The sequence below is a fragment of the Sorex araneus genome, chromosome 6 (assembly GCF_027595985.1).
Source record: "Sorex araneus isolate mSorAra2 chromosome 6, mSorAra2.pri, whole genome shotgun sequence".
In the NCBI taxonomy this organism is placed as follows: Eukaryota; Metazoa; Chordata; class Mammalia; order Eulipotyphla; family Soricidae; genus Sorex; species Sorex araneus.
In genome coordinates, this window is record NC_073307.1 from 74,364,099 (window position 1) to 74,389,889 (window position 25,791).

The following is a 25,791-nucleotide window of genomic DNA, read 5'->3' on the forward strand; positions in this document are numbered from 1 at the left end:
TCTACTTTTGATAATTGGGAACAAATAGAACATATTTTCTGCCTGTCTCAGCTTTTCCAAATATTGCTCTTCTGTTGATGGCCTTTATCTGTGTGTGTTCAGTTAAACAACAACAGAACTGGCTCTTCATTGGGGTGGTAAAATCTTATGCTTTTGCACAAATTAGTTTAATTCCTGGACATAATATATTCCTGCATGAATCTAAGCCTTTCATTCATTTACAAAGAACTTTACCTTTGAGATCACTCTAGTGAGCTTCCTTCTTATGACATCCTTTAGCTTCTTATTACATACTTAAGCTTCTTGATTCATATATGGAATACTAAAGGATTTCTGACATATAGTGTGAAGTAACAAGTTCTTGTGGTTTATACTGCCTTCTTTTGCTTGGGAAATCCTAAGGCATGGTAAAATATGTTCAAACTCAATGATTCTAACAAATGGATATGTGGCAATTTTGGCATCAGTCTCTTTCTCTTTGTGTCACTTCAAAAGCCCTACTTGGATCAGGGAAGATTGAGATACACAGATACAGATTCTGGAAATTTTTCTGTTGTAAAAAGATCACATCCTCTCTCTGAATAATTTATGATTATCCAAGTTCCTGAATTTATTGAAAACAGCATAAAATAAAATCCCAGGATTCAGTACTATCATATTTCTAAAACATTTCTCATTTCTTCCTCTTGCATCTCCACCAACCTCATGTGTCTCAGATATTCTGCATAAAATAACCTTTGTTCTACCTCCAACCCACTTTTCACGTGGAAATTCGCAAAATACTTATGTGAGGATATTACATTAATGTTATTCATTAATAATACTCTCACCATCAGCAGTCAAAGTATTACTTTGTACAGATTTTGAGTCTTTGTGTATACAGTGAAGGAAACATAAAATTGTGATGTTCCTGGTTAGGGTGATTTCTACTTAACGCATTAAATCCTGGTTATGCCATAATTACCTAGCTGTATCATCTATTCCAGTCTGCTAAGAAGCTACTGGAGAATTATTCCATGCCCGAGCATCAGTTTCTTCTCTAATTTCAGATTCAGTTCCTTCTCTAATATTCTCTACTTGAAGGAATGATCTACTCCCACTAGAAACTGGAAAGTTACTGTAGATCCTTTCCTTCTCAGTTTAGAATGAAAGCTTTCTATTTTCTAGGTATCTCTCTTTCTGAATAATGCATTTTCAAGATCTAAATTGAGATACTTCTATTCTAGATTATTTCAAATAATTGAACTAAATGTCTCCCCTATCCTAAACCTGATTGACCTACCACCACTCTCATGTCAGTCTTTGGTGTGATTTACTCTTTGTCTGTCTTTCTCTCATATTCTGTACCCAAACTCAGAAAACCACTGTTGACTCTAATTTCAATTTCCAGAATCTTGCCATGTTTTACTCTTTTTTTTTATGTAATCACTCATTTATAACTTTACCCAGATTGTCACAATTCCCTTCTACCTAATCTAATTTTCTATTTTCCCCCTCCAAACTAATTAATGATCTAACCATCAGCTAAGTAACCAGAGAGATCAATTTTAAAGGTGATTCAAGTCATATTGTTTTTACTATTCAAAAATAAAATATATATACATATATTTATACATATGTATATGCAAATATATCATTTCTTAATACAATGGCTTCCATGGTGCATCCTCAATCCTGCCCTTTTAACTCTCAGACCTTAACTCTTACTACTGTATTCCTGTAACATTCCTCTCTATTCATCTACTTCTATTCTATTTCCTCAGAAATGCCAGGTCTTTACATTAATTGCTCTGTCTACCTGAAATATCCTTCCTTCTAATATCATCCTATCTAAATCCCTTACAAATTTTAACTGTTTGTTTACATGTTACCCTTAAATGAATGCTATCTTGGTGGTTCCAGTTTACACTGCAACTCCACATAACTCCTGACCCTCTGTTTCTGCTCTATTTGATCTTTTCCCCATAACAATTAACCCTTCTACATATTATATGTGTTACTTATATGTTATTGTTATTATTTTGCTGTCTGTCTTCATCTATTGGATATGGTGTTCTAAGGAACTTGGATCCATGCCTGTTTTGTGTGATGATGCATTCCAACTTTCTTTTTTTTTTTTTGCTTTTTGGGTCACACCTGGCAATGCACAGGGGTTACTCCTGGCTCTTTACTCAGGAATTATCCCCTGGCAGTGCTCAGGGGACCATATGGGATGCTGGGATTCGAACCTGGGTCGGCCGCATGCTATCACTCCAGCCCCTGTATTCCAACTTTCTAAAATAGCCCTTGGATAGAGTGAGCACTCATTAAATATCTGCAGTTTGTCCCCCTGAATATACTGAAAGCATTTTAGAATGGCATTACCCAATAGCAGTACCCACAAACTATATATGTGAATTTAAAATTTCTAATGACTGCATTTGAAAAAATGATACTAGTATATTTCATTTTAATGGCATATTTTAATTTTACACATTTAAATATTATCATATATTTTATTCAGCCCAACATATCCAAAATCCCATCTCAACATATAACCAAGAATTAAAAATTATTAAAGAAATTATTTTCCTACAAGAGTTAAATATCTCGAGCCTTATGGTCCTACTGATGGAACATCTTAAGAAAAACAAGTCATGTTTTAGTAATCATTGACCACATCTGGCTAATGGTTATCAATCTAGCTACTATAGGTCCGGACCAATACCTATCTTGTTTTTAGAGTGATCTTCACTCAAATCATAAATCCTAGTATTTTCCCTTGTCTGTCATCATGATTAAAGCATTAGAGTTCAGATTTTCTGACCTCTCTAGGACATTCTTAATTGTATTCTTGTATATTATTCCACACTCTTATAAAATTGTAACTTGGACCTAAGTTCTGGCACCTGTGATTCTATCTTCACCAGCCAGATAAAAGTTCAACCAATTTTTTTATATTGTAGACTATTAGTTGACATTTTTATTTGCATATACTATTTACACACTATTTACATACTATTCTAGATGCTTTGCTTAGAGTGATCTTTGTTCAGGAAACCAGCATTTCAATAAGAATTTCACATTTTGTACAGTGCCCCCAATATTGACAATGTATGTGGGTGGGGGAAGAACATAAATAGCATATTGTTGGTCACTTACAAAACTTCTTTAATCCTATACTTTTATCTCAGAACCATTTATGAATAAGTAACATTGGTTCATTCTTTTGTGGGGAGAAGTGGTGTTTGGGCTATACCTCATTGTGTTCAGGACTGACTTGACATTTTTGCTGAGTGATAATATTTTATGGTGCTTGGGGAACTTTATATGGTTTTGGGGGAATTGGGGTTGGGTCTCAGGCAAGGCAGGGGCCTCAGTCATTGCCCTATGTTTTCAGTCTTAACACCATTGTTTAGCTGTGGTGATATTGCTATTCTTTCCTATACTGGTCAATAGTATGTTAAATACTCACATACATATCAATGCATCTTCTATGGTATCTTATCAACAGGCAATATTTTTTGTTAAATTGAAACAAAAATAAATTACCTTTTGTTTTTTTTTAAATGTAGCTTGGAGTCCAGTAATAATATTTGTACTTTCCCCCCAAGGGCACAGCGGTAGGGCATTCTCCTTTCAGCGGCTGACCTGTGTTCGATTCCTCCGCCCCTCTCGGAGAGCCCAGCAAGCTACCGAGAGTATCGCACCCACTCGGCAGAGCCTGGCAAGCTCCCCGTGGCATATTGGATATGCTAAAAACAGTAACAATAAATCTCACAATGAAAGATGTTACTGGTGCCCGCTCGAACAAATAGATGAGCAACAGGATGACAGTGACAGTGACAGTGACAGTGATTTCCCCCAAAACGCCACAATTAGTTTGCATCTCTATCATTACATGTACCCTAAAAAATATGCTAATCTCCCCTCTCGCTTTGCCCCACTCAGTATCACTTTCTAAGCTTTGAATCATTATATGTCCCTTTCTATGATCCCAGTATTGAATTGTTTCTTATCTTACTATATATAATACTATAGCACTTATATACATATATTATGCTGTTAATACATCATATTGTAATCAGTCCTCAAGAACATAGAACATTACTCCTTCATTGGCACACAGTAGGTAGAGTACATATGAATAAATAAATGGTAAATAGGTAAGTGACAGATAAACAAATTTTAAATCAAATTATTAAAATTACCTCCAAGCTCTAATTGTAGGTGAAGGATAGGTGATGGTAATATTGTGTGTGGTATATATTCCATAAATATTAATAATATAAAATACTTTTTCTTGTGATTATGCTATCTGGCATTTCTAACTCTGACTTAAACCCTTTATCCACAGTTGGTTTTTTGGTATAAAATGGCTAAAATACATCATAATAATATAATTGGTTGAATTATAATGTTCTCTACTTTCAGTTATGACAGATTAATTCTATGACCATCCAAAGTTTGTAAACTTGGAGCAGAATTTTATGCTGAGACTTAACTACTCAGATGTCTACTTTATAACTAAATTCAACTTAGTTCTTTATCCTTTTTCATTTAAAAGGAGAAGTTCTTAATATTACATTTCTGGTTGATTAGGTAATCGATCATTGTAAATAGCAGTGCATTCAGCATCATGACTCTTCATTAGGAATGTTTCCTGCTAAAAGTTCATTTTCTCCCTCTCATCTCTATGATGATGCTGATTTTCAGGACGCAGTAGATGAGCCTCCATAATGTAGTCCTCCATTCCCAGTGGCCAGAGTTCTTCTGGCATTGGCTATCTTTACTTCAATTCTCAAATCTTCACAGTTGGTAAAATCTTCTCTCTTAACACAGTAGAAGTCACAACTCTGATTTGCATTTCATTTAATCTTCAATGGCATCCTCAAAAACACACTGTTATCCTTACCTCTGTAATTAAGTTCCACTTATGAGCAAAAAAAAAAAGGCTGTTGAAGAAATGTTTATGAGATTTGTGGATCACTGCCAATTCTCTGTATATAAAATTTACCTACAATGCAGAAATGTTAATACTTATTTTATCTTTGGTTTCAAAGAGTTTCACTTTACTAAATTTTAGCTAATGTTGAGAGTTTAATAATTTGTGAAAATATGTTTGTCAGTTGCAAACTAAAGTAACTTGTTGCAAACTAAAGTAACTCAAATTCTCTTAAAAAGATGAATTAAGAGCAAAGTTGGTAGGATGCAAATATAGAATGGAAGGGAGGAAGAAAGGAAAACAGAAAGAAAGAGAAAATAACCTATTTACTTGGGTTTTTTTTTCTTTTTCTTTTTTTTTTTTTTTTTTTTTTTTGCTTTCTGGGTCACACTAAATGATGCACAGGACTTACTCCTGGTGGTGCTCAGGGGACCATATGGGATGCTGGGAATCAAACCCAGGTTGGCCGAGTGCAAGGCAACACGCTACCCACTGTGCTATCGCTCCAGCCCCTATTTGAAATATTTAGCGAGATCCTTGTCATGGCAACTTCCAGAATCCACTAAAGTTATTTTAGGGAAAACAGAAAAAAATGTATAAATTAATTGATTCATATAACTGAAAATAGATAAAACTAAATTTGGACAAGACTAGAGCAAGATACCTCTATTCAGGTAGGAATCCCTATGCATCTGGACAGTCTCAAATTTGAATTCTGTATGCTTCAAATCCCATATTAAATTTTTTAGAATGCTTTTTTCCATTTTTTTTGGCTAATTTCCTATATTGGTGGCATTGATTGACCTCTTTGGTTTGCCTATAGCTTAATCAATTTTTATGATGGATAATCTCACTGGCAAATCCAAAGTAAAATGAGAACCATAGGAGTCAGCCCCATCCAAAAGACAAAAACATAGAAAACGACAATTTTGAAATGAGGGTCAAATATATTGCCATAATAGGAATATTTTAGTGGATAGGCAAATATAACAAATATATACTGTATATAGGAGATATGTCCAAGAGAAAAGCTTAGCATGAGGTTGAAATACATATTCATATCAAAAAAATTTCAATGACTATATAGACTTCAAGTTAAGAAGAAAGATATCTTTAAGGCCCTCAATCCCCATTGTAATATTTATTGCTATCAATTATCCTATTATTCTTTGTTAATTTTTCTTAGTGAATCACCGTGGGGTACAGTTACAAACTCATGAACTTTCATGTTTATATTTGGTTTACATCCCTCCACCAGTGCCCATTCTCCTCCACCAATGTTCCCAGTTTCCCTCCCACCCCCCATCCCAATCCCCACCACCCCACCCTGCCTCTGTGGTAGGGCATTCCCTTTTGTTCTCTCTCCTGTTGGATGCTGTAGTTTGCAATAGAGGTATTAAGTGGCCATTATGTTCAGTCTATAGTCTACTTTTGGTACGCAGCTTTCAACCCAAGTGGGTCCTCCCAACATTCTCTACTAGGTGTTCCCTTCTCTGTCTCTGCTGCCTTTTCCCACAGCATATGAGGCCAGTTTCCAAGCTGTGGGGCAGACCTCCTGGTTCTTATCTCTACTACTCTTGGGTGTTAATGTCTCATCCTGCTCCTTTATATTCCACATAGGAGTGCAATCTTTCTATGTCTGTCTCTTTCTTTCTGACTCATTTAACTCAACATGATACTTTCCATGTTGATCCACTTCACTTGTATCACTTGTAGTCCCGTTGATCTTCGATTTGCTCAAGCGGGTGCCAGTAATGTCTCCATTTGCCCTGTCATGTGCTAGTGCAGCCCAATGATATCTGCTTGCTTCCAGGAACAGGAAGAGCCTCAAATCATTCATTCAGATTTGATGAAGAAATCTGACCATCTAGTTGGTGGGCGGCCACGAGGTCATCCCGTGGAATCCAGTCGGTAACAGCTCTAGTCCAGCGGTCGTCTCTGAATCATATTTCATGATCGGTCATCTGATTTTTGATGCCTTGGCAAACGAGACAGCATCCCTGATTTTTTACTGTTGACGGGGGTCAGAACTCCGGATTCCTTCTCTCTCTTTTTCCACTTATATGCAAATTTCATGACTTCATCTTTCTTTAACCAGTCATCTGTTTTGGGGCACTCCTGTTTTTTCCAAATTTTGGCTATTGTAAACAGTGCTGCAATGAACATACAAATGCAGATGTCATTTCTACTATTCCCTTTTGCCTCTCCAGGATATAGTCCCAGAAGTGGTATTGCTGGATTAAATGGGAGCTCAATTTCTAATTTTTTGAGAATCGTCCATATTGTTTTCCAGAAGGGCTGAACCAGTTGTCATTCCCACCAGCAGTGAAGGAGAGTCTCTTTCTCCCCACATCCATGCCAACACTGGTTGCTTTTGTTTTTTTGAATGTGGGCCAGTCTCTGTGGTGTGAGATGATATTTCATTGTTGTTTTGATCTGCATCTCCCTGATGATTAGTGATATAGAGCATTTTCTCATGTGCCTACTACAAAGTGGTAGTAATTAAAACAGCATGGTACTGGAACAAAGGCAGAGCCTCAGACCAATGGAACAGGGTTAAATATTCTGACACACACCCCCAAATATATAATCATCTAATCTTTGATAAAGGAGCAAGAAATGTGAAGTGGAGCAAGGAAAGCCTCTATAACAAATTGTGCTGGCAAAACTGGACAGCTACATGCAAAAAAAAAAAAATGGACTCAGATCTTCACATATCACCATGTACAAAAGTCAGATCAAAATGGATTAAAGACCTCAACATCAGAGCAGAATCCATAAGGTACATTGAAAACAAGGTCAGCAAAACCCTCCACGACATTGTAGCCAACGGTATCTTCAAAGATGACACGCCACTGGCCAAAGAAGTGAAAACAGAGATAAACAAATGGGACTATCTTAAACTAAGAAGCTTCTGCACCTCAAAAGACCAAAAGTACAAAGACAGTCTACAGTATGGGAAAGGATATTCACCCAATACTCATGTGATAAGAGGTTGATATCAAGAATATACAAGGCACTGGTTGAACTCCACAAGGAGAAAACTGCCAACCAGATCAAAAACTGGGGTGATGAAATGAACAGAAACTTTCCCAAAGAAGAAATCCGAATGGCTGAGAGGCAGATGAGATATTATCCTAGTATTCTTGTGAAGCTCTGGCAAGAAGGCTAGTCTCTCACATTAGCATGATGTGCTTAGCCCTTTAAAGTCTTCTAACACCACCTATTGTCACCCTACTTAACTGGCGTTCCTCCACTTATACATGATCAATATTCATAATGCCCTCAAGATGAGAAAGCGCCTAAGTGTTTGTGGTATTTCCCCTATTAAACTTCCTGTGCATATGTAGGAATATTCAAATAAGAGATTCAAAGTGTAGATAAAGTGCTTTTAATAAGACAAAATAATTGCTATCTCAATTTCTTGCTCTCTTGCAGAGGAGTCATAAAATTAGCCTGAGTTATGCCTTCCTTGTATTTTTGTGGCAACAGCCTAATTCTGACTGGCAAGACCCTTGCATTATTCTGTGTCACAGTTTTAAGAGCTATCAAGATTTCATTTACAAAGCTGGTGGTTATTTACCTTGTGCATGAGGTCATAAACCATATCTGCAATCACCAAATCTAACAATAATAACAAGCCCCCAAATAAACCACTTCAATTTTCTCAAATCGTCCAAGATTGTAAAAGGAACAAAAAGTTACTGGTGTGTTTGCTGACTGGAGTGATTATGTGTTTCAATCATTTTGATTTACAATTGCATCTTTGTCCTTGTAGAAATAACTCCTGCAGCTGAACATCAGAAAATGGAAATGGATTAACCTTCCAACACGGGGATATTCTAGAGAGCAAGCTTCATTCTGGGGTTAATGCAAAGTCTCTAGTTTCTATGAATACACAAAATTAAAGTGTTTTTTGCTCCTTCCCCTTTTTCCCTTTTGATCAGCCATGAAAAGGGAATTATCAGCAGTGCCTACGCCTCCATTTTATTTTCCCCTAATGCATTTTGTATTATAAAGCATTTGAATCTGTTTGACATGTTCCAAGAGCACTGAAGTAATCTTTGGTTGTTGTGTGAAATGGACAGAAAAAAAATGAAAGACAAAAGGTCATTCTGTAATGTAGTGAATAGACCATAATGCAAATACAAAGTCTTTTTACTTTCCAAAAATTAATAGATCTAAATCTTCTCCGCATGTGTAAAGGTCACAGCACTAAGCTAGTGATTCTCAAACATTCAGGACATCATTATAACCTAGAGGAATTTTTAAACAGATTTCCAGACCCACCTCCATAATTTTAATCATTAGTTGGATGTGAGGCTTTTCATTCCTGAAAAATACCCAGATGACGCTGGCCCAGGAACCCCACTCAGAATTTCTATACTCTATTGATCTAAATGTAAGCAGGAAATCATTTTATTCTGTGCAGATGACTTCAGAGGCTGTAGGGGAATCCAGCTGGTATTGACCTTTGGAAATATTTCTGTCCTATTTTTCTACCTGGTCATCTGTCTTGTAAATATTGTCAAATAAAATAAATTATTGAAAATAAATAAAAATAATCAAAACTGTTCAGTGCTTGCAATAGCAAGAGAATCAGCCTTAATTCTTGCATTTGGCAGAGTCTCAAATGCAGGCAATACAGTGGAAAAAAATTATAGTGAAAGGAAGAAAAATCCTCAAATATGTCTTAGTCACAGACTCTTGTACTGGAGCAGCTGGCCACATACCAGATTCCAAAGAGACTGGTTAAAGTCATGTTTGACTTTGTAGGCTGATCCTGAGTTGGATGTTTGGGGGAAAAAATTAAGGAAGTTATTAATAAAAAATCAAATACTGATAGTTTTAATCACGTAAAGAAAATTGTTTCAGAGACTATCATTTGGATAGTTACCTGACACTAGACAAACTTCCTACAGGTCTTAATTAAAGTAGAATTGACATCTGGACAGGTAGTTATGAATAATATGTTGGTTTCCTGATCAGGTTGCTGCAGGTTGTGGATCAGAATTCTCTGTTTATGTGTGGTATAGCTATTGTCTTTCAATATATTTAGTTTCTTATGATGCACAACACATATTTATTTGATATAACTTGCTACTTCCTTAGTATACTCCATATTGACCAATTTCAAGTAAACTAACTATATTCAAAATATTGTTTTATAAGCAGTTTCATAAGACGTAGGCAACACTGCCAGTTATAAGTGGTCTATCTCATTTAGGTAACAAGGTAAAAGGAAGAAATACATTGCTTAAAATACAACACCGAAAAGGAAAGAGAGAACAAAACGGAATGCCCTGCCACAGAGGAGGGTGGGGTGGGGGAAGAAGGGGAAGGGGTGGTGGGAGGGATACTGGGATTATTGGTGGTGGAGAATGGGCACTGATAGAGGGATGGGTACTCAATCATTGTATGACTGAAACGCAAGCACAAAAGTTTGTAAATATGTAACTGTACCCCACGGTGATTCACTAATAATTTTTTTTAAAAAAAGAAATACATTGCTTAGAATTTTCCTTTATAGAAGGAAGGGGAAGAAGTTCTACATTCCTTTTCTTTCCCAGGTCAGAGAATTTACCCTTATATCTTTGCATCAAGAGTTGACATCCTGGGGCTGGAGCAATAGCACAGCGGGTAGTGCATTCGCCAACCAACCTGGGTTCGATTCCCAGCATCCCATATGGTCTCCTGAGCACCGCCAGGGGTGATTCCTGAGTGCAGAGCCAGAAGTAATCTCTGCAACACCGGGTGTGACCTTTAAAACAAACAAAAAAAAGAGTTGGCATCCTGTTTTCTTGCAAGGTTTTCTTCTCCAGGGTCATAGCCAAAGGCCGTCTACTCCCAGTTCCTTTCTTCCAGTGATGTTCATGCTTCCTTATTACAGGTGGATGACCTGAAAGCCAAGCTGGCCAACCAGGAGGTGGAGCTGAAGCAAAAGAATGAAGATGCAGACAAATTGATTCGTGTGGTAGGTGTGGAGACTGACAAAGTGAGCAGAGAGAAAGCCGTTGCAGATGAGGAGGAGCAGAAGGTAGCGCTTATCATGCTGGAGGTAAAGCAAAAGCAGAAGGACTGTGAAGAAGACTTGGCCAAAGCAGAGCCAGCACTTACTGCAGCCCAGGCAGCTCTCAATACCCTCAACAAGGTAGGAGCATTGTCTGACACGCCTACTTACTCCTTTCCAGGACAGATAGGAACAGCCTTCTCTGATCCAAAATCAAGTTGGTACCCTGATGTTACAAAGAAGTGTAAGGGTCATGTATGATCATCGCAGCACTGTTTACAATAGCCAGAATCTGGAAAAAACCCGAATGCCCCAGAACGGATGACTGGTTGAGGAAACTTTGGTACATCTATACAATGGAATTCTATGCAGCTGTTAGAAAAAAGGAGGTCAAGAATTTTGTAGTTAAGTGGATGGGCATGAAAAGTTTCATGCTGAGTGAAATGAGTCAAAAAGAGAGAGACAGACATAGAAAGATTGCACTCATCTATGGTATATAGAATAACAGAGTGGGAGACTAACACCCAAGAACTGTAGAAATAAGTACCAGGAGGTTGACTCCATGGCTTCGAGGCTGGCCTCACGTTCCGGGGAAAGGTCAACTCAGAGAAGCGATCACCAACTACATTGTAGTCGAAGGCCATGTGGGGGAAGGGAGTTGCGGGCTGAATGAGGGCTAGAGACTGAGCACAGCGGCCACTCAACACCTTTATTGCAAACCACAACAGCTAATTAGAGAGAGAAAACAGAAGGGAATGCCTTGCCACAGTGGCAGGGTGGGGTGGGGGGGAGATGGGATTGGGGAGGGTGGGAGGGACACTGGGTTTACGGGTGGTGGAGAATGGGCACTGGTGAAGGGATGGGTTCCCAAACTTTGTATGAGGGAAGTATAAGCACAAAAGTGTATAAATCTGTAACTGTACCCTCACGGTGATTCTCTAATTAAAAATAAATAAATTAAAAAAATTAAAAAAAATAAAATAAAAAAATAAAAAAAAAACAAAGAAGTGCAAGGGAAAGCTAGGATAACTTAGGGCAGTCTCTGGCTGTTACTCAGTTATTCCTGAAGCATACACTTATGTAGGTTGACCGTATGTTAGACTCTACAAGTTATGAATAAACTCCCAGAGAAATGAATCTTACGACCAATCAGGACAAGAGAGGCTAACTTCCTTACAGATGAGTAAGCCAGAGAGAAAAGTGAAAATAGAAAGACACTAGAATGGATATCATCAAAATCAAAGCCAGACGTATGTCCCGCTGTGTGTCCACGATAATTTGCCTATTTATTACTAGGAAGTGTGTGAGATATGAGACTAAAGTAGCATTCATTTAAGTTTCAATAGTATGTGTCACAACTTGTTTTAACTAAGTCTAGCTCATTTATATAAACATATGATGGAACAATAACTGATTTGGGTTGGGTTTTTTTTGTCTTTTTGACAGTCTTGTACTTGGTTTTTAACTGTTTTTTCATTTACTTAATATATTATAAAATTTGAATGGTTTAGAAAACTAACTCTTGATATTATTTGGGTTTCCTTTGAATTTATTATGTTTGTTGGTAAGACAATATTTTTACCAACACAGATTAAATTTGTGTGTTGGTAAGAACATTTTTCACTGTTAACCATCTTTTCCACATTAATTACCATAGATGAAGGACAGGTGGAAGAGAACAAAATAAAGGTAGGAACTCTTTTTTTAACATTCTTTGCTTTTTTAAAATTTTTTTATTAGTGAATTACTGTGAGGTACAGTTACAGACTTACAAACTTCCGTGCTTGCGTTTCAGTCACACAATGATCAAGTACCCATTCTTCCAACAATGTCCGTTCTCCTCCACCAATGATCCCAGTATCCCTCCCACCACCGCCACCCCGTCCCCTCACCCCACCCCACCCTGCCTCTGTGGCAGGGCATTCCCTTTTGCTCTATTTCTCCTTTGGGGTGTTTTGGTTTGAAATAGAGGTATTGGATGGCCATCATTCGGTCTGCAGTCTACTTTCAGCACGCAAGTGTGGTGGGAGGAAACTTGAGGACATTGGTGGCGGGAAATGTAAACTGGTAAAGGGATGGATGTTGGAACATTGCATGACTGAAACTCAATGATAAACAACTTTGTAAATGTGTATCTCATGTTGATTCAATTTAAAAACATTTTTGAATTGAATTATTTGAGTTTCAATCATACAATAATTGAACACCCATCCCTCAAGCAGTGTACATTTTCTACCACCAATATCCCCAGTATTACTACCCCCCATCTCACCTTTCCCCCTGCCTCTATGGCAGACAATTGTCCTCTTACTCTCTCTGCTTATGGGTCTTATGATTTGCAATACAGATTATAAAGACAAGAACCATGAAGATTACTCCTTGATTGGAAAAATAAATTTTTTAATGTTCACAAATAGTTTGGGCTACTTTCCTGGATGGTTATTTGAGTTAGTTGAATCTGTTGTTATAAATAAAACATGTAGGACTATCATCCATAGAAGTAATTAGATTGATTATGAAAATAGCATTGATATTAAATCTGTATATGTCAATAAAGGGAAATGAATCTCATTTATAATGAGTGCCTATTCCTAGTCAGGCACTGTGATAGGTGGTTTCCTCTTCTAGCTAGCTCTGGTACTGGGCACAAGTCATGAAGTTCTTGAACCCCTAAGTTTTTCTGTGGCAGAAATTCATCAACCTTTTACATTACACTCCCATCAAATGTTACCAATTTTACCATCAAAATACATTCAGCATTAGCAGTCTGTTGGGGTCAAAGGTGGGCAGAATAGAAACTGGGGACATTGATGATAGGAAATGTACACTGGTGAAAGGATGGGTGTTGAAACACTGACTAAAACTCAATAATAAACAACTTTGTACTTCATGGTGATTCAATAAATTTTTTTTAAAAATTTAAAATGCATATTTGGCACCTAAAATGCTAAATGTTATCTCCACTTTTACCTCTGACACAAAGCACCATTACCTCTGGATTAGACTGTCATAATTAATTCTCACTTTATCTCTTTTTTTCTACCTTTCACCAATGCTGCAGGTGTTTGAATAATCCTTTAAAAATAGTAATTTGAGCATGTCATTTCTGCATTTGCAATCTTTTATTTTATTCTAGTAGGATGTAAAATAATATCCAAAATGATCACCAAGACCTATACAGCCCTTATTAACTTCCCTCTCCACCTCCTCTGTGGACTCTTCCTGTGAGTAACATTGAATACTTTCTTCTTGTTAGTGTACCACCACTTCCTGTTGCTCTTCCTGCTGTTTCCCAGACATTCCTAATACAGCCCTAAGCTTTTAAACCAATAGACTGCGTCTATATGGAACATTTATCTTAAGTTATCCTCATGGTTCCCTTCTCATCTTTCATGTGCTTGCCCAAATATTATAAGGCCAGGGGCTTGAGCGATAGTACAGTGTACACCTGAGTATTGCTGGGTGTGACCCAAAAAGAAAAAAAAAAACAAAAAAAAAAAACAAATATCATAAGGCCAGTGGAAAAAATTAAAGTATTGTTAATTTCAGAAAAAAATTAATGTGATAAGAGAGGAAACATAACCCAAGGTGACTAAAATTTATAATGGCCATGTACATACTGAATATTTATTTAACCCCCTAAATTCTGTATCTGTATGGGGGATAGGGTAGGAGTAAAAGGATTGTAGAAAAATAGATATATATAATTGGAAGTTACTTTATATATCTAAATTTTGGTAGGTCCCTTTTTTTTATTGAATCACCATGAGAAAAGTTACACAGCTTTCAGGTTTAAGTCTCAGTCATACAATTGTCTAACACCCATCCCTTCACCAGTGCACATGTTCCACCACCAAGAACCCCAGTATACCTCTGATCCCACCCACCCGCTGCCTGTGTGGCTAATGATTTTCCACTTTAATCTCTCTTTACTTTGATTACATTCAATATTTCAGCAGAAAACTCACTATTATTATTTGGAATTTTCCTCCAGCAATCAGACCTGCCGAAAAGTCATCATTTGATAATATGTTTTCCATTGCTGAGAGTGAAGAGCATATGAGGTCGCACAGCTGCTATTGTGGTTGCGCAGCTTTGGATTTCTGGTATTTAGTAATTAAGTCCAAGAAATTTCTCCCCGAAGTTGCATCACTGCAAGCTCATACCTCTGTTTAGTGGGTTCTAAAAGATGGCGGTTGCCACACCGCTGCTGAAAGATGGAGAGAGAAAAACCTTTCCCCTCCCGGAGTGGCATGGGGCTGTAGCTTAGTTCACAGTCTAGAGGCATTTCTGCGAGAAGCCGCTGGGTGCTGAACGTAGTTAGTGGGCCTCCGGGATCATGGTAGCTCAGGAACAAAAGAGCCATTCATATGTGGCCACTCGAGGTCTCATCTGGATGGAAAGCCTTGGAAGGTCCCTTTGACTTAGTATTTTTTAATTCTGTTCCTATCCCACTCACAAGGCAGTGGTGGTGATAAGAAGTTATAGAACCTTAAATCATCCAGAATAGAGAAAAGGTCAAGGTGGTATTGAATGTGGCCCTGAATAAGTAATGGGAAGCAGGGGTCCAGTCTCAGGTTATACTGATGATGTGGAAGAGTGGTGGACTTGTGCATCCAAAGCATAGACTCAACAACACTGAAAACATGTGATTGAAGTTCCAACCACCGAACTTTATAATGTGCTTGTCAAAGTGGTAGGTAGTGGTAGTGAGGAGGAGGGAGGGAGTATGGGAACACTGGTGCAGGGAAATTGACACTGGTGGTGGTATTTAAATATCACATGCCTAAAGTCAACTATCAAAATCATGGTGCTTTAATGAATAAAGGGACGTGTAGATTTCAGTAGCTCTGAAGTCCACACTAGGCCTGGAAATCACAGGTGAGAAATGGTCAGAAGTCCCTGGGAGAGGACTTGCAAAGAAGAAAATTAGTAGCACTCATACTAATTCCTCAGAGAGCTCCCATAGTTAGAGCATTAAGACACTTAGAGCACAGTGGTCAAAAGTGGGAAGATAATATGTTCAAAGACTATCAGTACCACCAGCTTTAGAAATACTCAGATTTATAAACTTTAGAGACATCATGGTGAGGGTGCTTATTGAGTGCAAGGAAACGATGGTGCAAGTAGTCAGTCAAGGACAAGACAGTATGAGAGTAGAAATGAGAAAACTATGATCAAATGGGAAACAACCAGAGAGTATGGTTTGTAAAATAAAAAGTCTCAATAGAAGGCCTTATGGCAGAGTAATGGCAACTGAGCAGGAGGAAATCAGTGAACTCTAAGATGAAATGCTGGAAACTTTTAGAAAACACCAGAAGATTGGGGTGAGGGAGTCTGAAGAGAAATGAGCAGCACACAAGAGAATTATGAAAAAAATTCAAAACAAATATATAAAAGAAATCGGTGGAATCCCTGAGGATTTTTGATAAAGACCCACCAGTCAAGTAAATACCTTAGCCAACTTTGTTTTCTTTTTTCTTTTTTTTTTTTTTGCTTTTTTTGGGTCACACCCAGCAGTGCACAGGGGTTATTCCTGGCTCTGCACTCAGGAACTACTCCTGGCGGTGCTGGGGGACCATATGGGATGCTGGGAATCGAACCCGGGTCGGCCGCGTGCAAGGCAAACGCGCTACCCGCTGTGCTATCGCTCCAGCCCCCCATAGCCAACTTTGGCTTCAATATCGTGGAGGGTTTTTCCGACCTTGTCTTCAATGTACCCTATAGATTGTGGTCTGATGTTGAGGTCTTTAGTCCATTTTTATCTGACTTTTGTGCATGGTGTCAGGTCGAGGTCTAAACCCATTCTTTTACATGTGGTTGACCAACTAGTTATGCCAGCACCATTTGTTAAAGAGGCTTTGCTTGCTCCACTTCACATTTCTTGCTCCCTTATCAAAGATTAGGTGTTCATACAATTGGGGTGGTGTGTAGGGATATTCCACACTGTTCCCTTGGTCTGTGGCTCTACTCTTATTCCAATACCATGTTGTTTTAATTGTTACCGCTTTGTAGTAGAGTTTAAGGTTGAGGAGGGTGATGCCTCCCATCATCTTTTTCCTAAGAATTGCTTTAGCTATTCGTGGGTGTTTGTTGTTCCATATGAATTTCAAGACTGCTTGGTTTATTTCTTTGAAGAATTTCATGGGTATCCTTATGGGGATTGCATTGATTCTGTATTGTGCTTAAGGGAGTATTGCCATTTTGACAATGTTAAGTCTTCCTATCCATGAGAAGGGAATATTTCTTCAAAGATGACATGGAACTAAGCAATCAAGTAAAAACAGAAATAAACAAATGGGATTATACTAAACTAAGAAGCTTATGCACTGCAAAAGACACAGTGAACCGAATACAAAGGCAATCTACAGAATAGGAAAGGATATTCACCCAATACCCATCTGATAACGGGTTTATATCAAGGGTATATAAGGCACTGGTTGAACTCTACAAGAAAAAAACATCCAGCCCCATCAGAAAATGGGGCGAAGAAATGAACAGAAACTTTCTCAAGGAATAAATACAAATGGCCAAAAGGCACATGAAAAAATGCTCCTCATCACTAATCATCAGGAAGATGCAGATCAAAACAACTATGAGATACCACCTCACACCACAGAGACTGGCACACATCCAAAAGAACAAAAGCAACCGCTGTTGTAGAGGATGTGGGGAGAAAGGGACCCTCCTGCACTGCTGGTGGGAATGCCGACTGGTTCAACACTTCTGGAAAACAATATGGTCACTCCTCAAAAAATTAGGAGGCAACCCTAATGAAAAAGCCACACTTAAATAAATCAATGCTGAAAAGTATCCAGAGATAGATAATGCAGATGCCCAGATCCTAGGAGCCCGAAGATTGCCAGCTAGAAGAGACCCTAGTAAAAAAGACTCCAAGATATATCATAGTGAGAATGATTGATGCCACGGATAGGGACACAATACTGCAAGCAGCAAGGTCAAAAAAGGAAATCACATACAAAGGAGCACCCCTCAGATTCACAGCAGACTTATCAGAGGAAACCCTCCAAGCCCGAAGAAAATGTTGGGACATACTGAAAGAACTCAATGAAATGAAGTTCTCACCAAGAATACTCTATCCAGCTAAGTGCTCACTCAAACTTGAAGGAACCATACACAATTTTCATGGTTAAACAAAAGCTCAGGAACGTCAGAGATTCAAAACCAAACAAAAGAAGGACTAAAGGGACTCCTTTAAGAAAAGAAAACCCCTTACAAGCACGACAACCCCTACTGAAAGATGGCACAAAACTCCATGACAATAATAGCTCTCAACATCAATGGTCTAAATGCGCCTATAAAGAGACACAGAGTGGCAAAATGGATTTAGAAACTGAACCCAGCATTCTGCTGCCTACAAGAAACACATCTGAATGGTTAGAGCAAACACAGACTCAAAGTCAAAGGGTGAAAAACAATCCTTCAAGAAAATAACTCCCTCAAAAAAAGCTGGGGTGGCCATACTAGTATCAGACAACATAGATTTCAGATTGAAAAGATTAAAAGGGACAGTCAAGGCCATTTTTTACTAATCAAGGGATATGTACAGCAGGAAGAACTCACACTCCTAAACATATTTGCACCTAATAAGGGACCAGCTAAATACTTAAAACAACTTCTTTTTAGGGAGGACATTGGTAGCAACACAATAGTAGTTGGAGACATCAACACCGCCTTATCACCTCTGGATAAATCAACAAGATTAAAACTCAGCAAGGAAACACTGGCCTTTAAGGAATAAATTGAAGAGAGAGGACTAACAGATATATACAGGGCTTTGCAACCCCATAAAAAAGAATACACATTCTTTTCCAGTGCACACAGAACATTCTCCAAAATAGATTGTGCGCTGGGCCACAATGCATACCTCCACAGAATCAGGAAGATAGAAATTGTATCAACTATCTTCTCAGACTATGATGCACTGAAGATAGAAATTAATCATGCACAGACTCAGAGAACCAAATAATACACATGGAAATTAAACAACTCAATGTTGAACAATGAGTGGGTCAGGGAGGAAATCGAGGAAGAAATCAAAAGGTACCTGGAAACAAATGAGAATGAAGACATGAGCTACCAGAAACTGTGGGATGCAGCTGAAGCCATGTTAAGGGGGAAATTTACAGCTCTGAAAGCATATATCAGGGAGGAAGAAAGGGCCCACATAAATGACCTGACCTCACAGCTCTCAAGACCCTAGAAAAGGACCAACAAAAGGAGCACAAACCAGTCAAAAGGAAAGAAATAATAAAACTTAGAGCGGAAATCAATGATATGGAAACCCAAAAAACAATTCAAAAGATCAATGAATCTAAGAGCTGGTTCTTTGAGAAAAAAATAAATAGGAATAGGAATAAATAAATATAAATAAATAAAATAATAATAATAATAATAATAATAAACATGAAATATAAATATATTTATAAATATAAATATAAATATAAATAAATAAAATAAAATATAAATAAAATAAATAGGAATAATAAACCACAACAAGAATCACACAGAGAGTCTCAGGCCGGGGCCAGAGCTCAGGCTCCGGCCAAGATTCGGCCCGGGTGGCCATGCCTTTGCACAGCCGCGTGGCTGCGGAAAGAGCAGGAGCCAGAGCCAGCTATATGACTTGGGGTTCCAGCGAGTGCTTGCAACCATGTATCCAGACTGTGAACTAAGCTTTTGCTCCATGCTGCTCCAGGAAGGGAAATGATTCAATTTCCAACTTAAATCTCCCTGGACTTAATTACTAAAATACAGAAATTGTAAACCGCACAGCCGCTACCGCGACCATGCAACTTTTTATCTCTTCATTCTCATCAGTGGAAAACTAATTATCAAATATTTCCTTGTCAATAGGGCTGTATTTCTGGGGGATAAATTCCAACAAAAATAGTGAGTCTGTGTTGAAACTCCAACAACAATAGTGAGTTTTGTGTTGAAATATGGAATGTAATCAAGGTAAAGAGAAAAGGAAGTGAAATTTATCAGTTACGCAGGGGGTGGGGCTTGGGGGGTGAGGGGTGGGATGTATACTAGGTTTTTTTTTTTTATTGGTGGTGGAATATGGGCACTGGTGAAGGGACGGGTGTTTGAGCATTGTATAACTGAGACATAAGCCTGAGAACTTTGTAACTTTCCACATGGTGATTCAATAAAATAAATTTTTTTAAAAAAAGAATCACACAGAAAGAAAGAGAGAGAGAGAACTCTAATAAACCGAATCAGAAATTAAAGGGGGGACATCAACGACAGAAACCCAAGAAATTCAAAAGATCATCAGAGACTACTTTGAAACTCTGTACACCACGAAACAAGAGAATCTAGAAGAAACAGATAAATTCCTGGATTCCTATAACTTCCCAAGACTTAACCATGATGATTTTTGGTATATCTAAATAGACCCATTACTATCAAGAAAAATGAAACTGTAATCAAAAGTCTCCCCACAAACAAAAGTCCAGGTCCAGATGGATTTATGAGCGAATTCTTCCAAACATTTAAAGAGAACCTATTGCCAGCTCTTTTCAAGCTTTTCCAGGAAATAGAGAAAACAGAAACACTCCCAAACAGTTGCTATGAGGCACATATCACCCTAATACCAAAAGCAAACAGAGACACCACAAAAAAAAAAAAAACTACAGGCCGATATCTCTGATGAACACGGATGCGAAGATCCTCAAAAAATATTAGCGAATAGAATCCAACAACTCATCACAAAGATCATACACCACGACCAAGTGGGATTCACCCCGGGGATGTAAGGATAGTACAACATTCGGAAGCCAATCAACATAATCCACCATATCAACAAAAGAAAAGATAAAAACCATATGACCATATCAATAGATGCAGAGAAAGCATTTGACAAGATCCAGTACCCATTCATGATGAAAACTCTCACCTAAATGGGTATAGAAGGGAATTTCCTCAATACAGTCAAAGCCATCTACCACAAGCCTATAGCAAGCATTATCCTCAATGGGGGAAAACTAAGGGCCTTTCCACTAAGATCAGGGACAAGGATCCCCATTCTCACACTTCTGTTCAATATAGTACTGGAAGTACTTGCAATAGTGATTATGCAAGAATAAGACATTAGGGGCTAGAGTGACAGCACAGCGGGTAGGGCATTTGCCTTACACACGGCCAACCCGGGTTCGATTCCCAGCATCCCATATGGTCCTCTGAGCACCGCAAGGGGTAATTCCTGAGAGCAGAGCCAGGAGTGACCCCTGTTCATCGCCGGGTGTGACCCAAAAAGTAAAAAAAAAAAATAAGACATTAAGGCATCCAGATAGGAAAGGAAGAAATCAAGCTCTTGTTATTCACAGATGACATGATACTATATTTAGAGAACCCCAAAGCCCCTACCAAGAAACTTCTGGAAACAATAGATTTGTATAGTAAAGTCACAGGCTATAAAATCAGTACCCAAAATTTTGTCCACGGCTTTCCTATAGGCAAATAATGAGAGAAGAAAGAGATATGAAAAAAGAAATCCTGTTCACAATCATGCCTCAGAAAATCATGTACCTCGGAATCAGCTTAACTAAGGAGGTGAAGGACCTGTACAGAGAAAATTACAAAACATTACTGCATGAAATAAAAGAGGACATGAGGAAATAGAAACACATCCCCTGCTTATGGGTTGGAAGAATCAACATTGTCAAAATGACAATACTCCCCAAAGCATTATACAGATTCAATGTCATCCCTACAAATGGTGCTGGCAACACTGGACAGCTACATGCAAAAAAATGGGCTCAGACCTATACTAACACCACGCACAAAAGTCAGATCAAAATGAATTAAAGACCTCAACATCAGACCAGAATCCATAAGGCACATTGAATACAGGTCAGCAAAACCTTCTACAACATTGAAGCTATAGGTATCTTCAAAGATGACTCGCCACTGACCAGACAAGTGGAAACAGAGATATGCAAATAGGACTACCTTAAACTGAGAAGCTTTGGTACCTCAACAAATACAGTGAATACAAAGACAATCTACAGAATGGGAAAGGATGTTCACACAATACCCATCTGATAATGGTATTTACAAGGCACTTGTTGAACTCCACTAGAAGAAAACACCCAACCCCATCAGAAAATGGGGTGATGAAATGAACAGAAAATTTCTCAAAGAAGAAATTCAAATGGCTAAATGACACATGAAAAAATGCTCCTGATCACTAGTCATCAGGGAGATGCAAATCAAAACAACAATGAGATACCATCTCACACCACAGAGACTGGCCCACATCCAAAAGAACAAAGCAACCAGTGTTGGCGCAGATGTGGGGAGAAAGGGACTCTCCTTCACTGCTGGTGGGAATGCTGACTGGTTCAGCTCTTTTGGAAAACAGTATGGACGCTTCTCAAAGAATTAGAAATTGAGTTCCCATTTGACTCAGCAATACCACTTCTGGGAATATATCCTGGAGATGCAAAAAAATATAGTAAAAGTGACATCTACACCTATATGTTCATTGCATCACTGTTTACAATAACCAGAATCTGAAAAAATCCCGAATGACCGAGAACAGATGACTGGTTATAGAAACTTTGGTACATCTACACAATGGAATACTATGCAGCTGTTAGAAAAAGATGAAGTCATAAAATTTGCATATAGGCGGATCAACATGGAAAGTATCATGTTAAGTGAAATGAGTCAGAAAGAGAGGAACAGACATAGAAATATTGTACTCATTTGTGGAATATAAAGTAACAGAATGGGAGACTAACCCCCAAGAATAGTAGAGATAAAGACCAGGAAGATTACTCCATAGCTTGGAAGCTGGCCTCACATGCTGTGAGAAAAAGCAGCTCACATAGAGAAAGGACCACCAAGCAAAGGGTGCTAGGTGGGCCCGCTCAGGATGGGAGATGCGGGCTGAAAATAGACTATAGACTGAACACGATACCTACTTAATACCTCTATTGCAAACCACAACACCCAAAAGGAGAACGAGAGCAAAAAGGTATGCCGTGCCACAGAAACGGGGTGGGGTGGAGGGGACAGGGTGGTGGGGGTGGGAGGGAGGCTGGGACCATTGGTGGTGGAAAATGGGCACTGGTGGAGGGTTGGGTACTCGTTTATTGTATGACTAAAACGCAAGCATGAAAGTTTGTAAGTCTGTAACTGTATCTCACAGTGACTCACTAATAAAAATTTTTTAAATGATAAACTTCACAAACACACATGTCTTCTACAAAATGATGACAGTAAATTCCTTCACTGTATCACTGTCATCCCGTTGATCATCGATTTGCTCGAGTGGGTGCCAGTAACATCTCCATTCTCCTATCCCTGAGATTTTAGCAGCTTCTCTTTACTCGTTCTTCCCAGCAGTGCTACATTGGAGGCTCTTTCAGGATAAGGGGAATCAGACCCATCATTGTTACTGTATTTGGCATATTGAATACACCACAAAGAGCTTTCCAGGCTCTGCCATGTGGGCAGGATGCTCTTGGTACCTTGCCAGGTTCTCTGAGAGGGAGAACTAGGCTATAAGAGGTTGCATGCTTCCAGGAGCATTATTTTATAGTCTCTGGATCTTGGCTGTTGATGAGATTACATGGCGCCAGGAGAAGTTTGTGGGTGTGGCTGCCAAGCTACTGGAAAATGGGGGTCTGGGTGAAGGAGGCCCAGTCCCCATCCGAGCAGGCTTGGAGATCTCAGCACCAGGTTCTGCACATCTGGGATCCTCTGCCGGTTCCTTTATGTGTGAGGCTTGACCGAACATGTGGAGAGGGGCTTTGAGCATGGCTGTGGCTGGGTTCTGGAGGTCTTTGGCTGCCGGGGTTCTGCTTAGGGTGGGGAGGGTCCCCGATTAAGACAGCCAGGCACAGGGGCAAAAGACTCTGTGTCACTCTCTTCTGAGAGCTTTGTTTTATAGTCTCTGGATCTTGGCCATTGATGGGATTCCTTAATCTCAATGACAATGGCTTGAATTTTTCAATCAAAGAGAGTGGTGAGGCTTATTCCCTGTCACAATGTCAGGAGGGTCAGCCCAGAGCTTGTTGAAGGGGAGAGCATTTCCAAGCTGTCCCCAAGCACCTGACTTATCTGTGTCTACAGCCTGAGACCTTGGCCTACTAGCCAAAAGAACACCCCTGATTGAAATCCAAGGGGATTGAGTATGAAGTTATCAATATCAGCCTGAAAAATAAGCCTTAGTGGTTCTTTCCTCAATATAATTAAAGCCATTCAACATGAACCCACAATAAACTTATACTCAATGATGGAAAACTGACACTTTCCCTTTAAGATTAGCACAAGACAAGACTGTCTACTACCACCACTATTTTTCAATATGTATTGGAATTATCATAGCAATTTGGTACTGGGAGGCCAGTGAGATAGTCCAGTAGGTAAGGTGCTTGCCTTCCATATGGCTGACCAGAGTTTGATCCCTGGCACAATATATGGTCCCCTGATCAGGACTGATTCCTGACCTAAGCACCGAGCCAGGATTAACACCTGTGTACCACTGGATATGATCCAAAAACAACAGAACAAAATCCTCTTCTATTGCTGTGGTAAAACTGGACAGTTACATGTATAAGACAAAAAATAGAGCTCAGATCCCTGTTTCACAACATGCACAAAATTCAACTTAAAATGGATATAAGATCTTGATATCAGACTGGAAACAAAACGATTATGTTGGGCAAAACATAGGCAGAACCCTTCATGAGTTGCACTTCATGAATTGCATCATGAGTGACTCAATGCAATTAGCCAAGTAAGTAGAGGCAAAGATAAACAAATGGAACCACTGCAAATTAATATGTTTCTGAATAGCAAAAGAAATGTTTACTAGAATAAAGACAACCCACAGACTAAAAGAATACGTTTGTCCACCACCCATTTTCACTCTCACCATCAGCACTAGAGTGATCGACTCTATGGAATATTAACAAAGATCAAGAGACCTAAATGTAAGGCTTAACAACTGTGAATAATGCGTGTATGTACATATGTGTGTGTATATATATATATATATATGCAAATATATATATATACACTAAAAAACTTGACCCCAAGTTGTTGGTTTCTGGCCAAAGGCACAGCTGCAATTTGGGGGTATCTGGAAGTCTGAAGTCACCATCAGGCTGCTGATACACTCACCCCACAGGTACAGGTTGACCTGATGGCGGTACCGTACCCCCAAGAAATTAAACAGCCAAAAGTTAGGTATGTGGGAGACACACCCACAAACTACCAGCTCAGCTATAGATTGGAGGCAAGATGGCGTCACTGCCACCCTAACCCCTCATGCTCTCCCAAACCCTGTTCACCATCTCACCTTAGACAACGCGCAGCTCAGCACACCAGGCATAGAACTCTACGCGTGATCCCTGCTGGAATTCTACACGTGATTCCTGATGGGAACCGCTAGCTGTTTTGCAAGATTCAGACAGAATGGCATCAGTGGGACACGGAGAAACCACAGTGGTGGCCACAGCGTCGCTGCCTGACCAGGCCGGGCCGGGTAGCAGCACTGTCAGACAAACAGCAATGGTGGCAGTGAGCACAGTGGCTCATCCACTGTCGGGTGCTTTCAGCCAACCAGCCGGTAACCTGGGACTCGGCACAGGTGTTCAACATGCAACAGATCCTCTGCAATAGGGTCCTGCTCTGCCAGCTTCTCAACAACTCCTGGACGCACTCCATCAACCCCAAGGAGATAACCTGAGGCCGCAGATGTCCCAGGTGCTGCCCAGAGATGCAGGCAGGTGCGTGTTTGTCAGTGTGCAGATAGTTACAACACGCCAGTCGACCCGAAGCTTACATTCAGTAGACTGGGAACACCTGTAAAGGTGAT

At 39.2% G+C, this 25,791-nt stretch overlaps 1 protein-coding gene across 1 annotated transcript in view; it reads left to right on the top strand.

The window, feature by feature from the left end:
* Window positions 1–25,791, top strand: part of DNAH9 (dynein axonemal heavy chain 9) — a 570,390-nt gene that overhangs the window by 377,191 nt on the left and 167,408 nt on the right. Inside the window, exon 49 of the mRNA XM_055143580.1 lies at window positions 10,815–11,075. Within this exon, the coding sequence (XP_054999555.1) occupies window positions 10,815–11,075 (261 nt within the window). The remainder of the gene's footprint in view (window positions 1–10,814; window positions 11,076–25,791) is intronic.